This window comes from Crocodylus porosus, unplaced genomic scaffold (assembly GCF_001723895.1).
Source record: "Crocodylus porosus isolate Cpor-Errol unplaced genomic scaffold, CroPor_comp1, whole genome shotgun sequence".
NCBI lineage: Eukaryota > Metazoa > Chordata > Crocodylia > Crocodylidae > Crocodylus > Crocodylus porosus.
The window spans coordinates 29,548,123-29,569,019 of NW_017728911.1; the positions used below are offsets into that span (position 1 = coordinate 29,548,123).

At 44.5% G+C, this 20,897-nt stretch overlaps 1 protein-coding gene across 1 annotated transcript in view; it reads right to left on the reverse strand.

Moving 5' to 3' along the window:
* AGBL1 (ATP/GTP binding protein like 1) overlaps positions 1-20,897 on the reverse strand; it is a 265,668-nt gene that overhangs the window by 37,731 nt on the left and 207,040 nt on the right. The window contains exons 19-20 of the mRNA XM_019533180.1: positions 18,040-18,171; positions 8,042-8,218 (exon numbers count right to left, since the gene is read on the reverse strand). Of these exons, the coding sequence (XP_019388725.1) occupies positions 8,042-8,218; positions 18,040-18,171 (309 nt within the window). The remainder of the gene's footprint in view (positions 1-8,041; positions 8,219-18,039; positions 18,172-20,897) is intronic.

The following is a 20,897-nucleotide window of genomic DNA, read 5'->3' on the forward strand; positions in this document are numbered from 1 at the left end:
ATTGAACACCTTCAAGAGTAAATTGGATGCTTATCTTGCTGGGATCCTATGACCCCAGCTGACTTCCTGCCCTTTGGGCGGAGGGGCTGGACTCGATGATCTTACAAGGTCCCTTCCAGCCCGAATGTCTATGAAATCTATGAAAAAATTATGGGATGCTGACCTAGTGACTTCATTCCTCTGTCCCTCAATGCACCCATCTATAAACTATAAAATACTGGGCCTGATTGATTATGTCATTGCTCCAAGTATAGGCAGGCACAATGTCATAGTGATTCCCTTGGTGGTGCTCTCCTGTGCCCAACTACTTGAAAGAAGACCCTATCAGGCAGATACCCTCTCTTCTGTTGCTTACAGTGCTCCAGCTCGCATTTTGGAGATGAAGGAAGCAAACTCTATTCCTTGCTTTACATGAACACAGGCAGTTGATGCCCAAAAATTTGAGCGTTCATGTGATACTTGGACTCAATGTTCTTTTTTAATCCAGTCATAAGCACTTGAATGATCAGTAAAGGTTGTGACGTCTCTCTCAGAAAGGTAACCGAGCCATAGTGAGCTTCCCAGCTATTTCTAAATTTTGCAAATTATTCTGAACTCATTCTACACTAGCCAACAAATCAAGTGTCAAGCACTGATATTCTGCCTGGGTAGCATCTTATACCCACTTCTTATTGATGGACTTGACTGTGCAAAGTGCAGAGCAGTGGAGAATTGTGACAAGTCCTTTAAATCGATTTACCCTCTTGAAGTTCTCTGGGAGTGCTTCTATCGTTTGCAGCTTTTATCACATCACCCAAAGCCTGGAGTGGCTAAAGATATGACAGGGGAAGCCTTTGTGATGGAAATGTCACCTCTTAGGAGGAATGTTCCCCAGGCTCCTTCTGTCTTCTTTTGACAGAGATGTTTTATAGGATAACTTTGCTATGCTCCATCTGTCTGATGCTCCCATCATCTGCACCCTATTGCAAAATGGTGGATCTTTCCTCTTCTACTCAAAACCGATGAGAAAATTGAAGCTGTTCAATTTCTACGAGTCGAAAGCAGTAGGCTGAGCAGCATACCCCCTCTTCCTCAGCTCTCCCAAAGGCTCTCTTCAAAGGTGGATCCTTATCATGTGTAAAATCTACTTCAAAGGGCGCTGTCAAGATATCTGTAATCATTTTAAAACTCATTTGTGTTACTCCCTGTTGTTTATAATAATCCCTTCAAAGCATGAGGCTGAAATCATTTCCTTACTGATTTATATCCTTCATCAGGCACATGTGCTGGGCAATATTCTGTTTCAACATGGTATGGCACTGCGTGGTATAGCATGCTGCAGCGTATCATGGACTTGAAATATATGGGGCTATGATAGCATTGCATAGAATCAGAGTACGGCATGCGACTGAACAGTGCGGTATGGTCCAGTGCAAGAGGGTACAGTGGCATAGAAAAATGGTGGCAAGCACAGTATGACATAGTATGGCATGATATTAAATAATCTTCTGCAATATGATAGAGCATGAAACCAAATAGCACGTTATAGCAGCGAGGCATAATGCCAGGTGACATGATATTGAATAACCTTGTGCTATATGGAAATGGCAGAGATGTATTAATATGCAAGGGTGTGAAATAAAAGCCATGAGAAATTCATGAAAACTATAAAATACTCCACTGGAGACTCAATTTCTTGATTCCACTGAGACAGTGACTCAGCGATCCCTGTCAGGATGGGTAAAAGTTTTTCAGAAGGCCTCTTCTGAATCCCTTGTCACATAAACATAGATGAAAAGGGGCGTCTATATATTAGAAAATAGGAGGTTGCAATACAAAGTCTTGAGCTAAGCTCCAGAAAGGATTCCTGAGTTGGGGGACCAGGCTGAGCGCTCAGTAGTCATGCAGGCGATGGAATGGTGAGAGGCTTTTTTCTGATTGTTTTTGTGTTTCAACCAGAGGGTTTTAAGCAGGGAAGAGTGGGAAGGAGAATCCCCATGGAAATCCACTACTTTTGTTTTTAGCATCTTTTGAATGGAGACATTGCTTTTATAAAACTCAATCTGGCAATCTAGACAAAATGAAAAAGGGTTGAGGTGGGTTTTTCCCCTTCTTTTTAGGTTGAATAAAATCTCAGTGAAGATCAATAGTTTCTTTGGTTTTATGTTTCTCTTCCTTAAGGGCAGCTGGCTTATTGCATTTCCATTGATCACAGAGACAGGGCGATTCGACAGAGATAAACCATCTTTTTTTATTCTGAGCCATTTGAAGTCAAGTGACTTTTAAATGAGGTCGGGGTCACTCTTGATTCTCATTAGAATATCATAAGTGCAAACTCCTTCCTTATCTTTGACACAACAAACCATTTTATGAGGGTTTCAGAATATCAGTTCAAGACAGGAAACCTATCCTGGAACCTCTTTCACAATGTCTTCCCTGGACCCCCACACCACACCACAAATATTAGATTTTCTTTTAACGTATTCATTTTGCTACTCTGCTCCAGGGTATAGGTGGCTTCACTTGCCATCCACATGCAACAAACAACTTCTTATTTTCCATCAGGTAGATTGTCTTATAATATCTAGAGGAGCTTTTTAGGTCTTCCTCTACCCTTTATTAAATGTCTACTAGAGCTTTCTGAGTAAGTACACGTAAGGTGTCAGTGATAATAAGAGTAATATTAAATGGCATGGACTACCTGCATCATATTCAAAGGGGAAGGGATTTTAGGGTTAATGCTTACAGGGAGGGACCTGGGATTCAAGGCACATGGTGTCCTACTCATAACTATGCCACTGACTCTCTGCATGGCCCTTGATAAGTGACTTCAATCCTCCAAGCCTCTGTTTCTCCTCTCTTTAAACTGAGGTGTGTAAGTTTTAGTTGGTGTGTATCAAGTGCGTCAAGAGTAAAACCTTCAAAACCCAAAGGACTTGCTAGCCCAGGAGAGAGAGCTGTTGGAGGGGTCACTATTAGAATCTGTTTTTTTAAACCATCCATTATAAAATGGGGATGCAAAACTACAGGTGCAATTCATGGAGAACTCAAGTCCTAGGATATCGATGTTTTACTGCCTAAATACCTCTCTAAATCCAATAATATCCACACATTGTGGGCCCAAAGTTGCAGCCACATAACCAGTGTCCAGCTTGAGACCTCTGGAAAAAAATATAGCCCACTGGGTGATTTATTTACAGTGTATAGCTCAATAGCCTCAGCACTGACAGACTCTAATGGGCGAGTCTCAGCTCGGTGGGTGGGACTGGAGCATTACGTGGAACTAAGCCACTAAATCTCTGTTCCCCCCATTAAGAAATAGCACTAGGAGCCTAAATCAAAAAACAAACAAACAAACAAGACCCTACTAAAGACTGCAAAATAGAAGGGGGAATAAGCTATTAATATCAATTATTTGAAGGAAATAGCTTATTCTCCTTTATGTAGCTCCAACATAAATGTCAGTGTAAGAAATAATATTTCATTTCAATACTAACAAATCAGGTGCTTAGTGTACTGGGGGAGAAATGATTGGAACTACTTTAAAGCTGCCTTAACCAGAGAAACTGCAAAAATATTTATATTCTTACGATGGAAGGAAGAAATCCCCCTCCTGGGCATATTTAATAGTCCTCCATCTTTGGGATAAATGGTAATGCTAAACAAAAAAATGGAAAGATGACCTTAGAATAATAACCTCATGATCCAACTGGGACTCTGCTTTCCAACATACAGAAATCATTTGCAATATGTTCAGAACGGAAATTTCTATACTGCTTTTATAGCTCATAGAGCTCCTTATGGGCTACAAAAAACTGGATTCAATTCCTTCTTGTGTGACAGGCCCTCACATGTAAAATTACTCTGATCCCTATGCTTGCTGCCAGTGGTTCTGCTCAGTTATTCAGTGGTGATGGGGAAAACAAAACAAAACAAAACAAAACGAGGTGTTTCATATATTTCAAAGTATTGTTAAAGGAGAGCCAGGTGTGGCATTGCTGGGTACTTCTGCTTGCCCCAAAGTGCCTCTAGTATATACATAGGACACTCAGATGGCACAGTGAAACAACACAGAATTAGATGCCAAAATGCAGCATTTATTTAGTGGTTTCACTCAATTGTCCTGCTCCCCTTGTGCCAGGATGGGTCTGACTTCACAAACCAAGCAAGGGTGGGTCAAGGACCACAGGAGCTATGAGATCAGGATAATGACCTACTGGATGATGGTGGTCCACCATGCTTTATATCATGTTCTGGTCACTCAGGTATCGGATGAAATCCTAGGGTGAAATCAAAAGGAGTTTACCACTGACTTCAGTGGAGTCAGGATTCTGCCCACTATCATTTAGGCAAGATTTAAAAGTGAAGTCCCAATCTCAGCTAGCACTTTTTAGAAGAATAGAGGGTGTTGCTCCAGCCAAACTGGGTAATTACACTCTCCAAACTTACAAGCTCTCCAGGGTTCGGACTAGCCACCTCAGGCACCAATAAAATGTAGCTGCAGCAATGCCAAGCTGAGAACAGATAGCAAAACACATCCAGTAACCATATTCTGAACACTGCTATATGTATCCTGAACTCCATAATGCTGCTCTTACAATATTCTCACACTGTTACTGGTACCTGTGCTGCACACTCTATGTTAGCATGGCTATGTCTACAGCAGCTGCAATCATTCATTTGACTGCAATGTAGATGCACTCTAAGAAGGAGAAACTCCCCCACTCCTACAGAAATGATAATACTACCTGCCAGGGCACAATAGTCCTTTTAGCCCCAACCCAGGATATTAGACCAATACTGATTCAGAAAGAAGAGTGCTCTTGCCACATCTGTAGCACCCTATAATTATTTAAGACCATGAACAAGAAAGCAAATTAAAGACATTTAACGAGAGAAAGAGACTCTCTGTGGATGTGCTGACTCCTGGTAACTGCTTGTGTGTCTGCAATTATCCTGCAATATGTGAAAGCTAAACCAGGCAGTTTATCCCAGAATGAAGCACAGCTAAGCTTTCACTTACCACAAAGTAATTGCAGGCACATGAACAATTACAAGGAGGCAGCTCTTCCACACACAGTCTCCACACTCAATGCCCAAATGCTTGTCTCACATACTGCTTGGTGGGAAAAAAGGTATTAGCTCAACTCACAAGTATTAAGAACATAAGAACTGCCATTTAATGGGTCTGACCATAGGTCCATCTTGTCCTGTATCCTGTGTCACACAATGGCAGGGAGTGGATGCTGGAAGGGGGGTTGAACTTGGTATGACCATGGTTTTTTCTGGGTTTTTTTCCCTACTGTTCAGCCCTTACTTGCAGCCTCCAGCACTTAAGGTCTAGGAAGATTTCTTTCAGAGGCTGTATCCCTAATTCCTGCACTTAATAGCTACTTATGCCCCTTTCCTCCAAGAATTTATCCAATTCCTTTTTGGTTTTTTTTGTTTTCCTCAGACCCTTAGGGATGGACCAAAGGAAATATCTTCTAAAAACCAAGCCTTATGTGTTCACATGGGGCTGAGCTGATGAAGCCAGCTTCATTACAGTACATTTAGTATCAAACAAGAACAACTGCATGTGTAAAGTATAGCACAGGTGTTCTCATTTGCATACCGTTACCCAGAATGCTCTTTCATCTCACTGTTATTTGATAGCAGATGCTGCTGTCTGAATTCAAACGATTCCTTAGAAGCAGAGAGTTACCGATGAGTAAAAAGACGGCCCATGTAGCCACAAGAGGGGAAACAGAGTTTTTGTTTCTCGAGTTAGGAAGTCTGAGAGTGAGCTGAAACAATCAGGCCATCATCTTCCCTTTAAAAAATAAGATGGGACTTTACAAAGCCCACTATCACAGAGACTTTTATTTACACGATACCTGCAGGGCGTAGGGGCAGAGCAAGCCAAGGAACTCAAATTCTGTTACACTCTCCTGTAGCTGCCAGTGTTGTTAGTAATATAGTTGAGAAAGCTGTCTGATTTATGTGATGGCTTTACTTCCCACTGGTTAGCTGTAAAATCCCTTGCCAGCAATACAATTATAATATATACCACAGAGATGTCAAATAATTCTAATCAGATCATGGTAATCATAGGAGCTACAAGGGCCACTTTAGCATTCCAGCATCACGGTCTTATGGTCACTTTAGGAATAATGCAGAAATGTAACTGGGCAAGTAGAGCTGATTACGAAGTTTAACAAGAACTATATGGAAAACCAGGAAGGCCTTTGTGGTGGGCCAGCAGGGGGTACTACTGTGCTGAACCACCCACCTCACTGCCCGTGACCACCTACCAGGCTCCGAGTGCCTCCGTAGAGCACCTCACACCCAGCTGACCCCCTTCCCAGAGCACATCCATGAGCCTGGGATCACTGCTGCCACCACCCAGGAGTCTCGGTCTGTGCATGGCCCTGTGCCCCCTGGGATATACAGGCCTTGTAGACCGTGAGGGTGATCGACCCACTGCAGGAACTTGGGGTGCTTCTCTTGGCCCGGAGCACAAATACTGGTCTCTCTTAGTCAGCCGAACCAAGGGGACACACAGGCATGCCCCTCTCCCTCTCCTAGCCAGTTCACCATGCTTAGAACAATGGAGAAATTTGTTGGTTACAGGGAGTAGGTTTGGGGTAGGGTACAGGATAGAGCAATATCAAAGAATAACCTTAGAGCAAACAGTGTGGCTAGGTACCTGTTGATTATGCATCTGCTGTACTGCAAACTATATATCTAGATAGGTTTCAAGTAGTTTACTCATAAATATCATCCAGATGTAGATTGAGCTTTCCTCAGGAGGCAGGTAGTTTGTAGTATGACCAGTTAAAAGAGAGGAAGGGAGACAGCGACAGTAGTTCAGCTGTTGTCCCCATCCCGCCCCCAGAGCCTAGGGCTCCAGCCCGTGAGCTCTCTCCCTGCTTTCCATCAGGGCTCTCTCCAGCATGGCTCTGCCAGAAATGTCTCTTCAAGATGCCTCTTCCCCTTCCAGGAAGAAGGGATCCTATATATCCCTGTTGTGACCTCATCACTAAGTCCCCACCAGAAGCAGCCCCGTTGGCTGATGCCTGGTGCTTTCAAGTGACCTCTCCTTCCAGGTTCAATCAGGCAGGCGTTTCTTATGCCAACCAATTAGTTTTAAAAGCAATACTGGTCACCTGGTGGTGTGGGCCCCTGCCCCCTTGCCATGAGGTAGGTGCCCAAACAATAGGGGCTAGGGTGACCCAGACAACCAGGTTGACAGACAGGTGAGATAACTACTCACATGACCTGCAGGTAGGCAGGGAACCTGACAGGAGGAGGAGCAGGCTCCCCTTCCCTCAGCAATGCCTCCAGCTCGGGTTACAACTCAGGGTTACCCGAAACAGATGGAGGGGGGAGGACGGCTCCTGCCCACCACAGTGAACGTGGTAAGCAAATTGACAGACAGGTGATGAGACAATTCTTCCGCACTTCCAGCTGGGGCCTGTCATGCAGGCTGAGTGGGTTGCTCAACAACCAGAGACATAGACATATGAGATAGAGAGGAGGAACAGACTACCCCCGGGGCAAGGGGAAGGCTGTAACAGGAGGAGGCTGTGACAGCATTTTGCCACAACCTTAACACTTCTTCTCTACAATGAAGCAGATGTGAGATTGTTTCATTTCAAAAAGACTCCTCCTGAGTCATGAAACCCAAAAAGCATCTGATCTGGGGTTGGATTCCCAAAGATGTACACTCTTTTTACCCCCCTGTAATCTAAGGATTTGGTCCTGATTTACACTACAGCATGAGAGACAAGAACCAGGCTTTGTTTCTTTCTCTGTGAAGTGGGGCTGGAGAGTGGATGGTGTACCATGTCACTGAAGAGAACAAGTCAAGGGGTGACTGGCACACAGCTGCAGAGGCAAATTTGGAAACTTCTGTGCACTCTCAAGCAATGGCAAGGAATTCCAGCAAATATTCAGGAACTCACTCCACTAAAGGGCTCAGGGAATCACGAAACTGTGACCCAAGCTCCAAGCAGCAAATTAAAACGGGCACCACAAAAGAAAGGAGGAAAGGGACGGTCTTCTCAACAGAGGTACTCACTTTGTAGAGCCCATGACTACAGCCACAGTATGTGCTTTCCATTGTGTAGCTCCTCAGCACACCAATCTCCTGCCACACAACCACTCGGGCTGTCGATGCACGGGACTTCTCCACAAGGAAACTGCAGCTGCTCATGATGAATGGAGCGGCCACTTTATCCAGGATTTTGGGGAGGGTCTACAACAAAGTAATAACAGAAATGTGAATACAAATTTGACAGCTAAATAGACAGGCAGCTGTGTATGTGTATGTATACACTCATGTATACATACATATTTATTTGTCTATTGATAATTAACAAATTTACATAATTATTCTTGCTCTAACACCAAAGAGAGCTGTGTGAAAATTCTAATATCCATTTCCTGGTGATTCCTGATAATCAACGCTTGTTTTCCTCTCAACTGAGGCCTAAAATCTGATTGTTTTTACTTGATTTTCAATCAGAATGAGACATTTTGACATTCTTGAATCAATATGTTTTGTTTTGATTTAAATTACTCAAAAATCTGAATTTTGAGTCAATTCACCAGTACCCTGCACTGTGGTATAAGCCTGTTTGTGGTATAAGCCTCCTGGGACTCATTTTTAAGCAACCTGATACTAGGGCTGTGCAAAATGTCCGTCCCCGATTCAATTCAGCAGAGATTCAGTCCAATACGGTGGCCAAATCTCCAAATCCTAATCAAATCAAAGGACCCTTAATCTCTCCGAATCGATTCGGAGATTCAGCCATAGAGACAGCTTTACATGTTTTTTCTACATACCTCTAGGAGGCAGGTGGCTTGTGAATGCTGCGATGCTGGGGCACATGGAGTGTCTCACAGGAGTGCAGGGGGCTCCCCAGCACGCTTGGCAGCAGACCCAGAAGTGGACCAGAAGCACTGGTCCACTTTCGGGTCCACCAGGGAGCACGCAAGACCCTCCACCCCCATGCCCTCCTGGCCCAGTGACTGGTGCCTCCTGGGTCTGGGGGGCACACCCAGGGTCCCCCTGTGGCCGATCGCCGAGCCAGGGAGGCGTGGGGGGGGCCCATAATGTGCTCCCCAGCAGACTTGGAAGTGGACCGAAAGTATGTGGAAGGCCCCCCCACACTCCTGTGGGACGCTCCATGCACCCTAGCATTGCAGCCATCATGAGCTGTGCCTGCTACCTCAAGGTACGTGGAAAAAACTTTTAAAGCTGGGTCTATGTCTGAATCACTGATTCTCCGAATCAGCATCAAATCTTCAGATTCCACCAAATCTAATCAGGGACAGTGATCTGAATCAACAAATCGAATCACTGTCCCTGATTCAGGCCGAATCCGAACTGAATAGAGCCTGCTTCACACATCCCTACCTGATACCCCTGTTCTTTCCTATGGGCCAGGCTTGTTGGCTGGATCACCTTTCCCACAATCCACCATGCAGCCTGGTATGAGAGGGAGCCTTGTTGCATTAGTAGACATACTTTCCTTCAAGGAGCTCAGACCATAGGAGAGAGGGTCACCCTGGACTGGGTTGTGTTGCACTAGCTTGTAAGAAAACATTTTGGGTCAGGGAAACCAACTGAAGTATGCCAATTCAGGATGAAAGGATGCAGAATGAAATATTTCGTTTAGATTGCTTGGATCAAAACAAAACAAAATTGGTAAAATTAAAATTTCGATCATGTGGAAACTGCATTTTTCACTGAAAACTTATTCCTGTGAAAAACTTTAACCACTTCCAGCCTAAATATATTGGTCTACACGTAGTTATATCTTATTTATCAGTTAGCAGTGTGCCCTTGTTACCAATGGCTAACAGCATACTGGGCTGCATTAGTAGGAGTATTGCCAGCAGATCAAGTATTTAAAGGTGGGGACCATCAAGTTAGAAATTATGAGACAAATCCTATCATGATATAACTAAACACAGTCTATGCTAGCAGAGTGTTGTTCCCTACAAGTGAAAAGGAAAACAAAAAAGAAAGGAAAGAAACTTTTTTCTACAAAGCAGGTTCCATTTTACCAAAAAGCTGTTTATTTTTGTATCTCCAGAAAAACCAGACTAGTCAGTTCCTCCTTCCATTGCTAGTCAGTTCACTGTCCAGTTCTTTGTCGTTCAGTCCTATCTGGTTTGTGTTCACAACACTTCGGGAGAATATTGGGTTTGGCTAAAACTGGGAATGAAGAAGAATGGGGACCTTCAATATTTTCCAAGATGCATCTTGTATAACCCAAAAACTTCTAGCTAAAAGTCCTTGGTAACATCCTTCTTAATGCCTTTGATTGTATATAAAACAACAATACTACACTGGATTTTTCTAGCATATTCTAGCTGAAGATCTCAATGTCTATAACTCAAAGTCTATAACTGCTAATGAACTCACCTTCCAAACACCTACTATATCACTGAAGTATTATTAAGCACATTTTACAGTTGAGGAAACTGAAGTACAGAAATAACCCATGGACTTGTCCAAGGTGTCATGGTGAATCAGTGTCACTGCCAGAAATAGTTCTCAAATTTTAAGATGCCCAATAATCAGGTTTAGCTGTAAAACTCTCCTTTTCATATTCATGTGCAACAAACACAACCTCCTAGATTCAGTGTCTTAGTTTACATTCAGCATCCAAAATTATCTCAGCCATGTGGGAATCGCTAAGTGATATGTTCTCATGAACTACTTCCTAGATGCAGGTTGAATTGGGATTATAGACACGCACAGGTGTACAGGCACACATCAACCAAATGTTGATAAACCTCAGGAAAACTGAGATAATGGCTTAAGCTATAGGTGAACATTTTGGATTGTTCCCATTTTGCCCTTATCTGAACCAACACCCAGATTTATGTTTTTGAAGTGCCATAAACAGATTCCCAAGCCAATTTAGCTTTTTAAAAGAACTGAAATTGTATGTCTAATCAGTCTCTTACATTTAATTAAATAAAAATGCTAGCAGGTAACAGAGTCCTCTGTGTGTAGGACTCACTTGCGAGCATTAGCAAATCTGAATTTAATATTTTTTTTTATTTTACCAGCGTTCTTCGATTTCACACTAATGGTTCTTTCTTCTCTATTTATTTTTCCTGTTAATTATCTTTCAATCTCACGTTTAAAATTAAACAAGCCACTAACGGGTATCTTAATAGTAATGAAGCAATTTGACCGGGAGTTCTTTTCACCCACAGGCTAGGTCCCGTATGGATAGCAGAAGGGCAGTATGCCTCTATACACAGAAACTGATCCACAGTTCACCATATAGCCTGGATAAGAGAGAAGCTAAGGACCATGGTCTCCTTCTTCATTGGCCTCTTTGGAGCCAGGCACTGATTATTTTGATGCCACATCCGGTATACCATCCATGCAGGCCAAAGTCTCATTATATGGTAACAAAAGGTCCTGTTCATAAGTATCAATCAAGGGTCAGGCATGAGCCATTGACACATGTAGGAAGGGCTATTTGACCTGCAGCAGCCTCATGGGCCTTCTGGTCTCTGTCCTTCTGTCCCACTGTCTTCCAGCCTCAGACTTTGCACCACATGCCAACTCCATGCTTAGTCCCATAGCAGCCTGGCACTCCACACACCCTAATTCAGGCCAGGCCTCACTCATTAGGATTGTATCAGAATCATAGAAAATGAGGGTTGGAAGGGACCTCAGGAGGTCATCTAGTCCAACTCCCTGCCCACAGAAGTACCATCCCCAACTAGATCATCTCAGTTAAGGCTTTGTCTGGCTGTGTTTAAAAAACCTCAAAGGATGGAGATTCCACCACCTCTCTGGGTAACCTGTTCCAGTGCTTTACTGCCCTCCTGGTGAAAAAGTTTTCCTCATATCTAACTTAAACTTCCCTTGCTGCAACTTGAGACCATCGCTCCTTATTCTGTTTTTGGCCACCACTGAAATCAGTCCAGCTCCATCCTCTTTGGATCCCCGCTTCAGTTACTTGAAGGCCACTATTAAATCTCCCCTCAGTCTTCTCTTCTCCAGACGAAAAAAGCTCAGTTCCCTCAGACTCTCCTCAAAATTCATGTGCCCGAGCCCCCTAATATTTTGTAGCCCTCCACTGGACTCTCTCTAGTTTGTCCACATAGTTTTCTGCAGTGGGAGAACCAAAACTGGACATAGTACTCCAGATGTGGCCTCAGCCGTGCAGCATAGAGGGGAAAAATCACTTCCCTTGACCTGCTAGCAATTCTCCTACCAATGCAGCCCAGTATGCCATTAGTCTTCTTGGCAACAAGGACACACAGTTGGCTTATATCCAGCTTATTGTCCACTATAACCCCCAGGTCCTTTCCTGCAGAGCTGCTGCTTAGCCAGTTGGTCCCAAGTCTTCACTGGCATGTGGGATTGTTCCATCCTAAGTGAAGGACTTTGCACTTCTTGTTATTGAACCTCGTAAGATTTCTTTTGGTTCAATCCTCCTCTTTTGATCCAATTTGTCAAGGAGTCTCTGAATCTTGGCATACCCTCCAGTGCATCTGCTATTTCTGCCAGCGTGGTGTCATCTGTAAACTTGCTGAGGGCGCACTCCATCCCATCCTCTAGATTATTGATGAAGGTATTGAACAAAACTGATCCCAGCACCAACCCCTGGGGTGCTCCACTTGAGACTGCCTGCCAGCTAGACATTGAGCCATTGATTTCTACCCTTTGAGCTTGATGATCCAGCCAGTTTTCTATTCACCTTACAGTACATTCATCCAACCTATAATCCCTTAGCTTGCTTTCAAGAATGCTGTGGAAGACCGTATCAAAAGCCTTGCTGAAGTCAATGTATATCACATTCACTGCTCTCCCTGCATCCAAAGCCATGCTTTTCATCACAGAAGGCAATCAGGTTGGTCAGGCATGACTTGCCCTTGATGAATCCATACTGACTGTTTCTAATCACCTTCTTCAAATGCTTAGAAATGGATTCCCTAAGGACCTGCTCCATGATCTTTCCAGGGACTCAGGTGAGGCCGACTGCTCTGTGGTTCCCTGGATCCTTCTTTTTCCTTTGCTTAAGGATGGGCCTTATATATGCCTGCTTCCAATCATCTGGAACCTCTCCTGACTGCCATGAGTTTTCAAAGATAACAGCCAGTGAGTGGCTCTCCAATCACATCTGCACTCTCAGGTGCACTGTGTCTGTCCTCATGAACTTGTACACATCCAGCTTTTCTAACCAGTCCCTAAACTGTTCTTTTGCCACTGTTGGCTCCTCACCACTTCTCCAAACTGTGCTGCCAGGTGCAGTAGTCTGGGAGCTGACCTTGCCTGTGAAGACAGAGGTAAAAAAGGCAATGAGCACTTCATCCTTTTCCAAATCGTTTGTCACTAGGTTGCCTCCCCCATTCAGTAACGGACCCACACTTTCCCTGAACTTCCTCTTCTTGCTGACATACTTGTAGAAACCCTTCTTGTTACCCTTCGCATCCCTTGCTGCTGCAACTCCAATTGCACTTTGGCCTTCTTCATCCCTACATACCTGAGCAATTCTTTTATACAATACTCTTTCTGGGGAACATTTAGATGCGCTTTTTAAAGGAGCCTAAATGAATTAGGTGTTCAACTATAATTGCTATTCAATAGGATTTGGGCATCAAACTCCCTTGAACTGATATGAGAAGCCCAGCTTGAATTCTTTACTCAACAGCCACCTCTCAATGTCCAATCTCCCTCTAATTTAACAGCCTAACCCCCTATTGGATCCCATCTAGAACAGGAGTAGGCAATGTATGGCTGGCCAGATCCAGCCCTTGGAGTCACTGGACCCAGGCCACAGAGGGGAGGTTTCAGTCGCACTGGGCCATGGCAATGCTTGGTGGTAAAGGCTTTGCCTGGGCTATGTTGCAGCTGGGTAGACGAGTGACAAAGAGAAGAGGTGACAGGAAAGAGCGCTGGCAGCAGCCAGGTTCTAGCTGGACTGGTTTGAACCAGAGCTGGGCTATTCCAGCCCACAACCAGAAAATGTTGCCGACCGCTGAACTAGGGGAAGCAATATGCATGTTTAATCTGGGGAACAGGCAATACCTGCCTTGTACATTTGGATGGGAGCAGTGGCTTGCTCCTGTTCAATCACTGCAGTTTCCAAACACACTCCAGATGCTGAAGGTAGCGTTTCAATTTTGCTCATGTGTCCCCTGACTGTCCCCAGCCTTCTCAAGCTTCCTGCTGACTATACGCTGTCTCCCCATTCCCCTTGTGAGACGCAAGAGATTTGGCTAAAGGAAAGCTTGCAAGGAGCACTGCAGTATTTCCCTGCTGGGAAATCTTCCCCCTGGATGGGACTGTAAGATTAATGAGAAATATGAGGCATTCTTAAAGGAGGGAGAGTGGCTGCCGTTTGCTCTGGAAAGGTGCAAATCGTGCAACAGAACTAGCACAGAACTAACAAGGGGGGGTTTAACTTCTTCCATGGCAAAGTTTACTAAGCTGTTTATGAGCACAATTAGAAGCAAATACTGAAGATGTTCAAAAAAATAAGGAAGAGAAGATTTGCAAAATTTTCTCTCCCCACTCCCTCACTGAAGAAGGCTAAGTTGCCCAAATGAAAATTGTTCAAAGCAATGCATCATTTCAGAGGAAATTCCCATTGGGTAGGTGTCTCAGGTCCTAGTGGTTTCTACTCAGAGATGGAGAGACCCATTGACTCTCAACCAGCCAACATGAGGGACCCCAGTTTTAGTTTTATCTGTCCCACATGATCAGAGCAGAGACTTCCACCTTGGGTTCTTATACCCTAAGCTAGTGATTTAACCACCAGGCCATTTAGCCATCCTGGAATGGAGACTTCTCTCCTGCTTCTATTTTATTCATATTGTAATACAACCAAACTTCAAAACCAGAACATTTTTCACAAAATGGAACTGTTTTTTTCCCCAGCTTTGATTATGCCACATTGAATTTTGGAAATGAGGTGTAAGTAGGTACACTAAGCTGCCCAAAGTCCCACAGCCAATGGATGGCCAAGGTAGGAACAACAGTCTCCTATTTTTACTATAAGTAACATGTTTTCTTCTAATACAAATTGAAGTTTCTTCAAGACTCCTTCAATGCCTCCCTTTAGCTGTCAGCAGTCTCCAGCACACATCCTCATGCTGAAGCCAGGCCAGCAGTGCTAAATAAACCCACAGAGTAAAACTAAATCTAGTCAGGCTTCACCTTCTAAGGGTGTGAAGTGTGAATAAACAGCATGTCTGAAAAAGAGAGGAGGATTTTCAAATGCAGTCTATATTAGGAGTCCTGTCACTAGAAACACAGTGAGGGAAATTATGTTTATAGCAGTGGGGTCTAAGCCAATGCTGCCTTTGTCCTGTTTGATGCCCACTTCTTTCAGCAGGAGAAAATGTGTGTAGTGCAAAGCAGACATAGGCCCTTGGTTTTATCCTCAATGGGCAGGGTAACTGAATTCAATAGTGCAACACCCACTGGCACATTTCTAATGTTATTATAAAGGGCTAAATGAGAAACGTTATGCAAAATTAGGGTTCACACATACAAAAAACACATGGCTATCTGAGTCAGCACATGTTACCAAGAGAAGTTACCCAGAGGTTGTGTGATCTCCATTCTTGGAGGATTTTAAGACCCGGATAAACAAAGCTTTGGCTGGGATGATCTAGTTGAGGATTTCATATTTCATAGACATTAGGGCTGGAAGGGACCTTGGAAGAACATCAAGTCCAGCCCCCTGCCCAAAGGGCAGGAAGTCAGCTGGGGTCATAGGATCCCAGCAAGATAAGCATCCAATTTACTCTTGAAGGTGTTCAATGTAGGTGCTTGTTCCAGACCTTGGGAGCTCGGACAGAAAAAAAATCTTTCTTATGTCCAACCTGAAACGGTCTTGCAGTAGTTTATAACTGCTCAACTTTGCCATCCCTTGGGGCGCTCTGGTGAACAAATGTTCCCCCAGATCCTGGTGGTCACCCCTGATAAACTTATAGATGGCCATCAGATCACCCCTGAGCCTGCGCTTTTCCAGGCTAAAGAGTCCCATGGCTCTCAGCCTGTCATCGTAAGGTCTGTTTTCCTGACCTCTGAATGTGCGTGGCTCTTCTCTGGACTCTCTCAAGCTTCTCCACATCCTTTTTGAATTGTGGAGCCCAAAACTGGACGCAGTACTCCAGCTGCAGCCTCACCACGGCCGAGTACAAGGGGAGAATGACGTCCCGGGATTTGCTTGAGAAGCATCTATGGATGCAAGCCAGCGTTTTGGTCGTTCTGCTAGCTGCAGCATCACACTGCAGGCTCATGTTCATCTTGTGGTCAATGACGACCCCCAAGTCTCTTTCTTCCATAATGCTAGCCAGTGTAGCACTGCTGAGCCTATAAGGATGCTGCAGGTTTTTCCTCCCAAGGTGAAGAACCTTGCATTTGGTGTTAAACACCATCAGGTTCTTGTCCACCCATTTGCTGAGCCTGTCCAGGTCAGCCTGGATCACCTGCCTGTCTTCTGGCGTGGATGCTTTGCCCCAAAGTTTGATGCCATCAGCAAACTTGGCGAGTCCGCTTCTGAGTCCAATGTCCACATCATTAATGAAGATGTTGAACAATATGAGTTCAAGGACAGAGCGTTGGTCACAGGGCACCATGACAATTGACTTCTGTCAATTACCACCCTCTGGGTCTGACCACAAAGCCAGTTCTCCAGCCAGTGGATCGTGGTGGACCCAAGGCCACAATTGTCCAATTTCACCAAGAGGTGATCATGGGATACCAGATCGAAGGCTTTTTTCAAGTCAAGATATATGACATCAATCTCTTCTCCCTTGTCCAGGTGGTAGGTCACCTGGTCCTAGAAGGAAATGAGTTTGGTCAAGCAAGACCTACCCACAACAAACCCATGCTGGCTATCCCTCAGGATGTTGGCATCAGCCAGTCCATTAAGGATGCCCTTTTTAATAAACTTTTCTAAGATCTTCCCAGGATAGAAGTCAGGCTGATGGGCCTATAGTTGGCTGGATCCACTTTCCTTCCTTTCTTGAAGATCAGCACCACATCAGCCTTCTTCCAGTCTTTGGGCACTACACCAGAGCGCCAGAAGCTCTCAGAGATCTGTGCCTGGGGTTGGGCTATAATGCTAGCCATTCTTGAGTACCCTGGGGTGTAGATTGTCAGGGCCGGCTGACTTGAAGGTATCCAATCTGTCATTGTTCCTTCACGAGGTCAGCATTGATGGAGGGCAGGGGATCTCCCTCACCCAGACCTCCCTGTCCCATGGTGGGCATGAGCATCCCATGGGACTGATGAAAGACTGACACAAAGTACCCATTTAATAGGTTGGATTTTTCCTGGGCATGAGTTGTCAGCTGTCCCACCTGGTTCAGCAGGGGTCCAATGTTGTCCTTGCTTTTCCTCCAGCTCCCCACATGTCTGAAGGACTTTTTATTGTCCTTGATGTTCAAAGCTATTTGGAGTTCAGTTGGAGCCTTGGCTTTCCTGGTTTGCTCCCTGGAGGACTGGACCAGTGCAGAATATTCCTCCTTGGAGGTGAATCCCATCCTCTATGCTTTGTAGGACTTTCTTTTTAGCCTCAGGAGGTCTGCTAGATCCCTGGAGAGCCAGGGGGGGCTGCTGTGCCCTCTTGCTGCCTTTCCTCCAAGATGGAATAGACTTAGCTTGTGCATTGAGGATCGCTCTCTTGAGAAGCAACCACTCTTCCTGAACTCCCTTCCCCCTGTGGTCGTGGTCCCTTAGGGCCTCACTGACAAGCCTCCTGAGGATGGTCCTGCTTTGAGCAGGGGGTGGGACTAGATGACCTCCTGAGGTCCCTTCCAACCCTAATTTTCTACGATTCTATTATTCTATATCTGTTGCCATTAGTTAGGTGGCATTTCCATCACAGTTCCATTTACAGGTGATGTGTCTCCTTGTCTGCATGCACTTTGGTCCAACCACCAGCTCTGTGTTTCTCTGGACAGTGGGGAAGAGCACACTTTGTTCCAGACTTTGTGGAAAAGACCAATCCCCAATAGACTCCGTGTGTGTGTGTGTGTGTGTGAGTGCGCGCATGTGTACACTGCACCATGAAATCCTACCCTGTAGCCAACATCCTCTGTGACCACCGCTGTGTCAACAGTGCAGCCTGCCTGCCATAACGTCTCCTTGACGCTGCATCCATAGAGGAACACATTCTTCTTCTGGGAGTGGCCATGGTAGTCACAGAAAACCTAGAGACAATATAAAAGGGGAAGCGATGGTTATGAGTCAAGACCCATGGAACATTTAGATCAGTGTAATTTCCATTGGTTTGCACAGCAGCAAAAATTACAGTGGACTCCAGAGTGGACTGGTGACCAGTTTATAGTGGAGCAGCAGACTGTAGGCTGCTGTCCCCATGCATTGCAACTAGTAGGCAGTGGAGAAGCAGGTAACAGCTTGAGCAAGCAGCAACCCCACGATAGTAGACTGAACTTGATTACAGCTGCAGACACACATGTGCACCAGAGCAAATTATGCAGAGATAGAGTTACTGCAGGTTGTTTGTGGGGTAACTTTACACTGGTGTAAAGTGATTTGAATTAGTGTAGGGATGTTACATCAGTGGTTTGCTCCACATTTACATCTCCTGGGCACATCTATACATGCAAGTCATATGAATGAATAAACTCTGACACAGTTTGCACCTGGGTTTATTGCTCCCAGGCACCACATTTACATGTGCGCCCAGGACTGCAACACATTAAGCCAGGGTGGAGCAGCCCCAGCTGGCAGGGAGTCTGAGGGCCATCCTGCCAGTCCGGGGCTGCTCCAACATGGCTCAACGTGCTGAGGAGGGGTTGGTTGGGGCATGAGAGTGCTTCAGTGCAGGACTAGCTGTCAGGTAGCCCCGGCACTAAAGCAACCTTGTCCCCCACCAGCTCCATCAGTGTCTACACGTGAATTGCAGCACACTAAATAATGCCACTGTAGAATAGTACCAATTTAATGTACTCTAACAGAGCCACACATGTAGACGCTGAGACTTTACTGTGGAGCTCATTAGTCTGCTCTGCAGGAAACATCTCACATAGATTTACACTCTATAACTTAGATGACAGTGGTGCAAATGTTACATGCAGCTAACATACTCCATATGCAGTACATACTAGGTGTGTGTAACATGCTCCATAACACAAGAAGATTTCTGGTTCTTGAAATGGCTGTTTTGTGACACTAGAGGGTCAATTAATTGTTAAACAATGACATTTTTCCAGTTTGTTTTTGCTACTCAGATTTAGACATGCCCACAGTGCCCTCCACACCTTGTTAGCCGATTGTAATTTACCTCCCAGGTTGGAATCTGTCCCTAAACTCTGACAATCCATGTAATGGTGGAGAATTCAGAGGTGGGGGGGGGGATGGACTGTTGTGGCTCCATTTGCAGCACAGATGACACCTCTGTAAAGATGCCATCATAACTCAGGAACCTACAAGTTCAGGGAAAATTATGACATAATAACAGGGCAATTTGTCAGGTTTCTTTTACTTCTGAATTTCACTTCTATCCTCATAAGAACTAAAAACTGCACTTTACCAAGCAATTCATCATCAGGTAGTGTCTTTAAATTCAAAATCTGTACTATAGAATTTGTGAGAAAACATAGCATGAGTAGTTACTGTACACGGTTGCATCACTACGTCTGCCTCTATAAAGCAAAGCACAAGACTTGACCTATCTACATGGCAAATAATCTCATTTCACATCCTCTAGTCTGTCTATCTAATTCATCTCTCTAGTGTCAATCTTTGTGTAAACCAGGTGCTAAGTATATTCTCACTTTCAGTGGAACTTTAGATTGTCTTTATAAGCTTCTATTGACTCCCATAGAAATGAAAATCGGGATTTATTGATCCGAGAGGTAAATATTGACCCAGGCCTTGAAGAATAATCAATCCTGATGCTTGCAGAGATACGAAGTCAATATAGGCAGCACTGTTACGTATATTCTTCATGTTTTCATGAGGAATATTTGGAAATTTCTCCATTAAAAGATGGGTATATCACCAGAAGAGCAGCTCTCTCTTTTAAAACCAGAATGCAAAAGGCTCAGAAGGCAACAATGCTCCATAAAACTATTATTCACCTTTGATAAGTTAATCAGGAAGCAAAGAGGAACATTCAGATATCAGTGGAACAGGCGCTTTAGAATGCATTCATTAGATAGAGACAGATGGGAGCAGGAGAAAAGGGGGAAAAGTAGAGATAGTGGGAATGAGACTGGGGGAATTTTACTTCTGACTTCAAGGGGTGAAGATTTTGCCTTTAGCATATTTACCTGGTAACTTATGTTTTTTTTTCTCCTCAAAGACAAATGAGCTTAGAGAAAATAACTGCAGCCCATTAGAGGTGCATAATTAACATCTGATACTCTCTCTGCAATGTCAGCTAGACCAGGCTCAAAGGCCGGCCTGTTTACTATTCCAGAGAATGCCTCTATGCTGCCAGCCACCCCACGCAGGAGAAAATCTCCATGTCACACTTCATAAGCTCACCACTTTATCCGCTTCCAAACCCAGCTCTACTGTGAAGCCTAAAGGTCTTTACACTCTGGCCTTGGCTGGACACCTGACAATCCCAAACCTCCACTTTTGAACTAAATTCTATTCATTTTATTGCAACCTACTCCCACACCCTATTTCATCCAGCTGTTGCAACCCATCCACTACCTAGCTTGCATGATCTCTGGGGAAAGGTCTGATGTTGTTACATGACTATCCAGCACCCAGTACAAATGGACTGTAATCCTCAGTTAGGATTTCTTGGCACTGTTGGAATGAGCTATCACTAATGACTAGTGTTTCTCTTATTCTTTCTTAGTCCTGTTCCAGACAACAGCAAGGTTCACATCTAGGAAAGTTTCATAGTTTCTAGGATCGGAAGGGACCTGAGTAGATCAACTAGTCCGACCCCCTG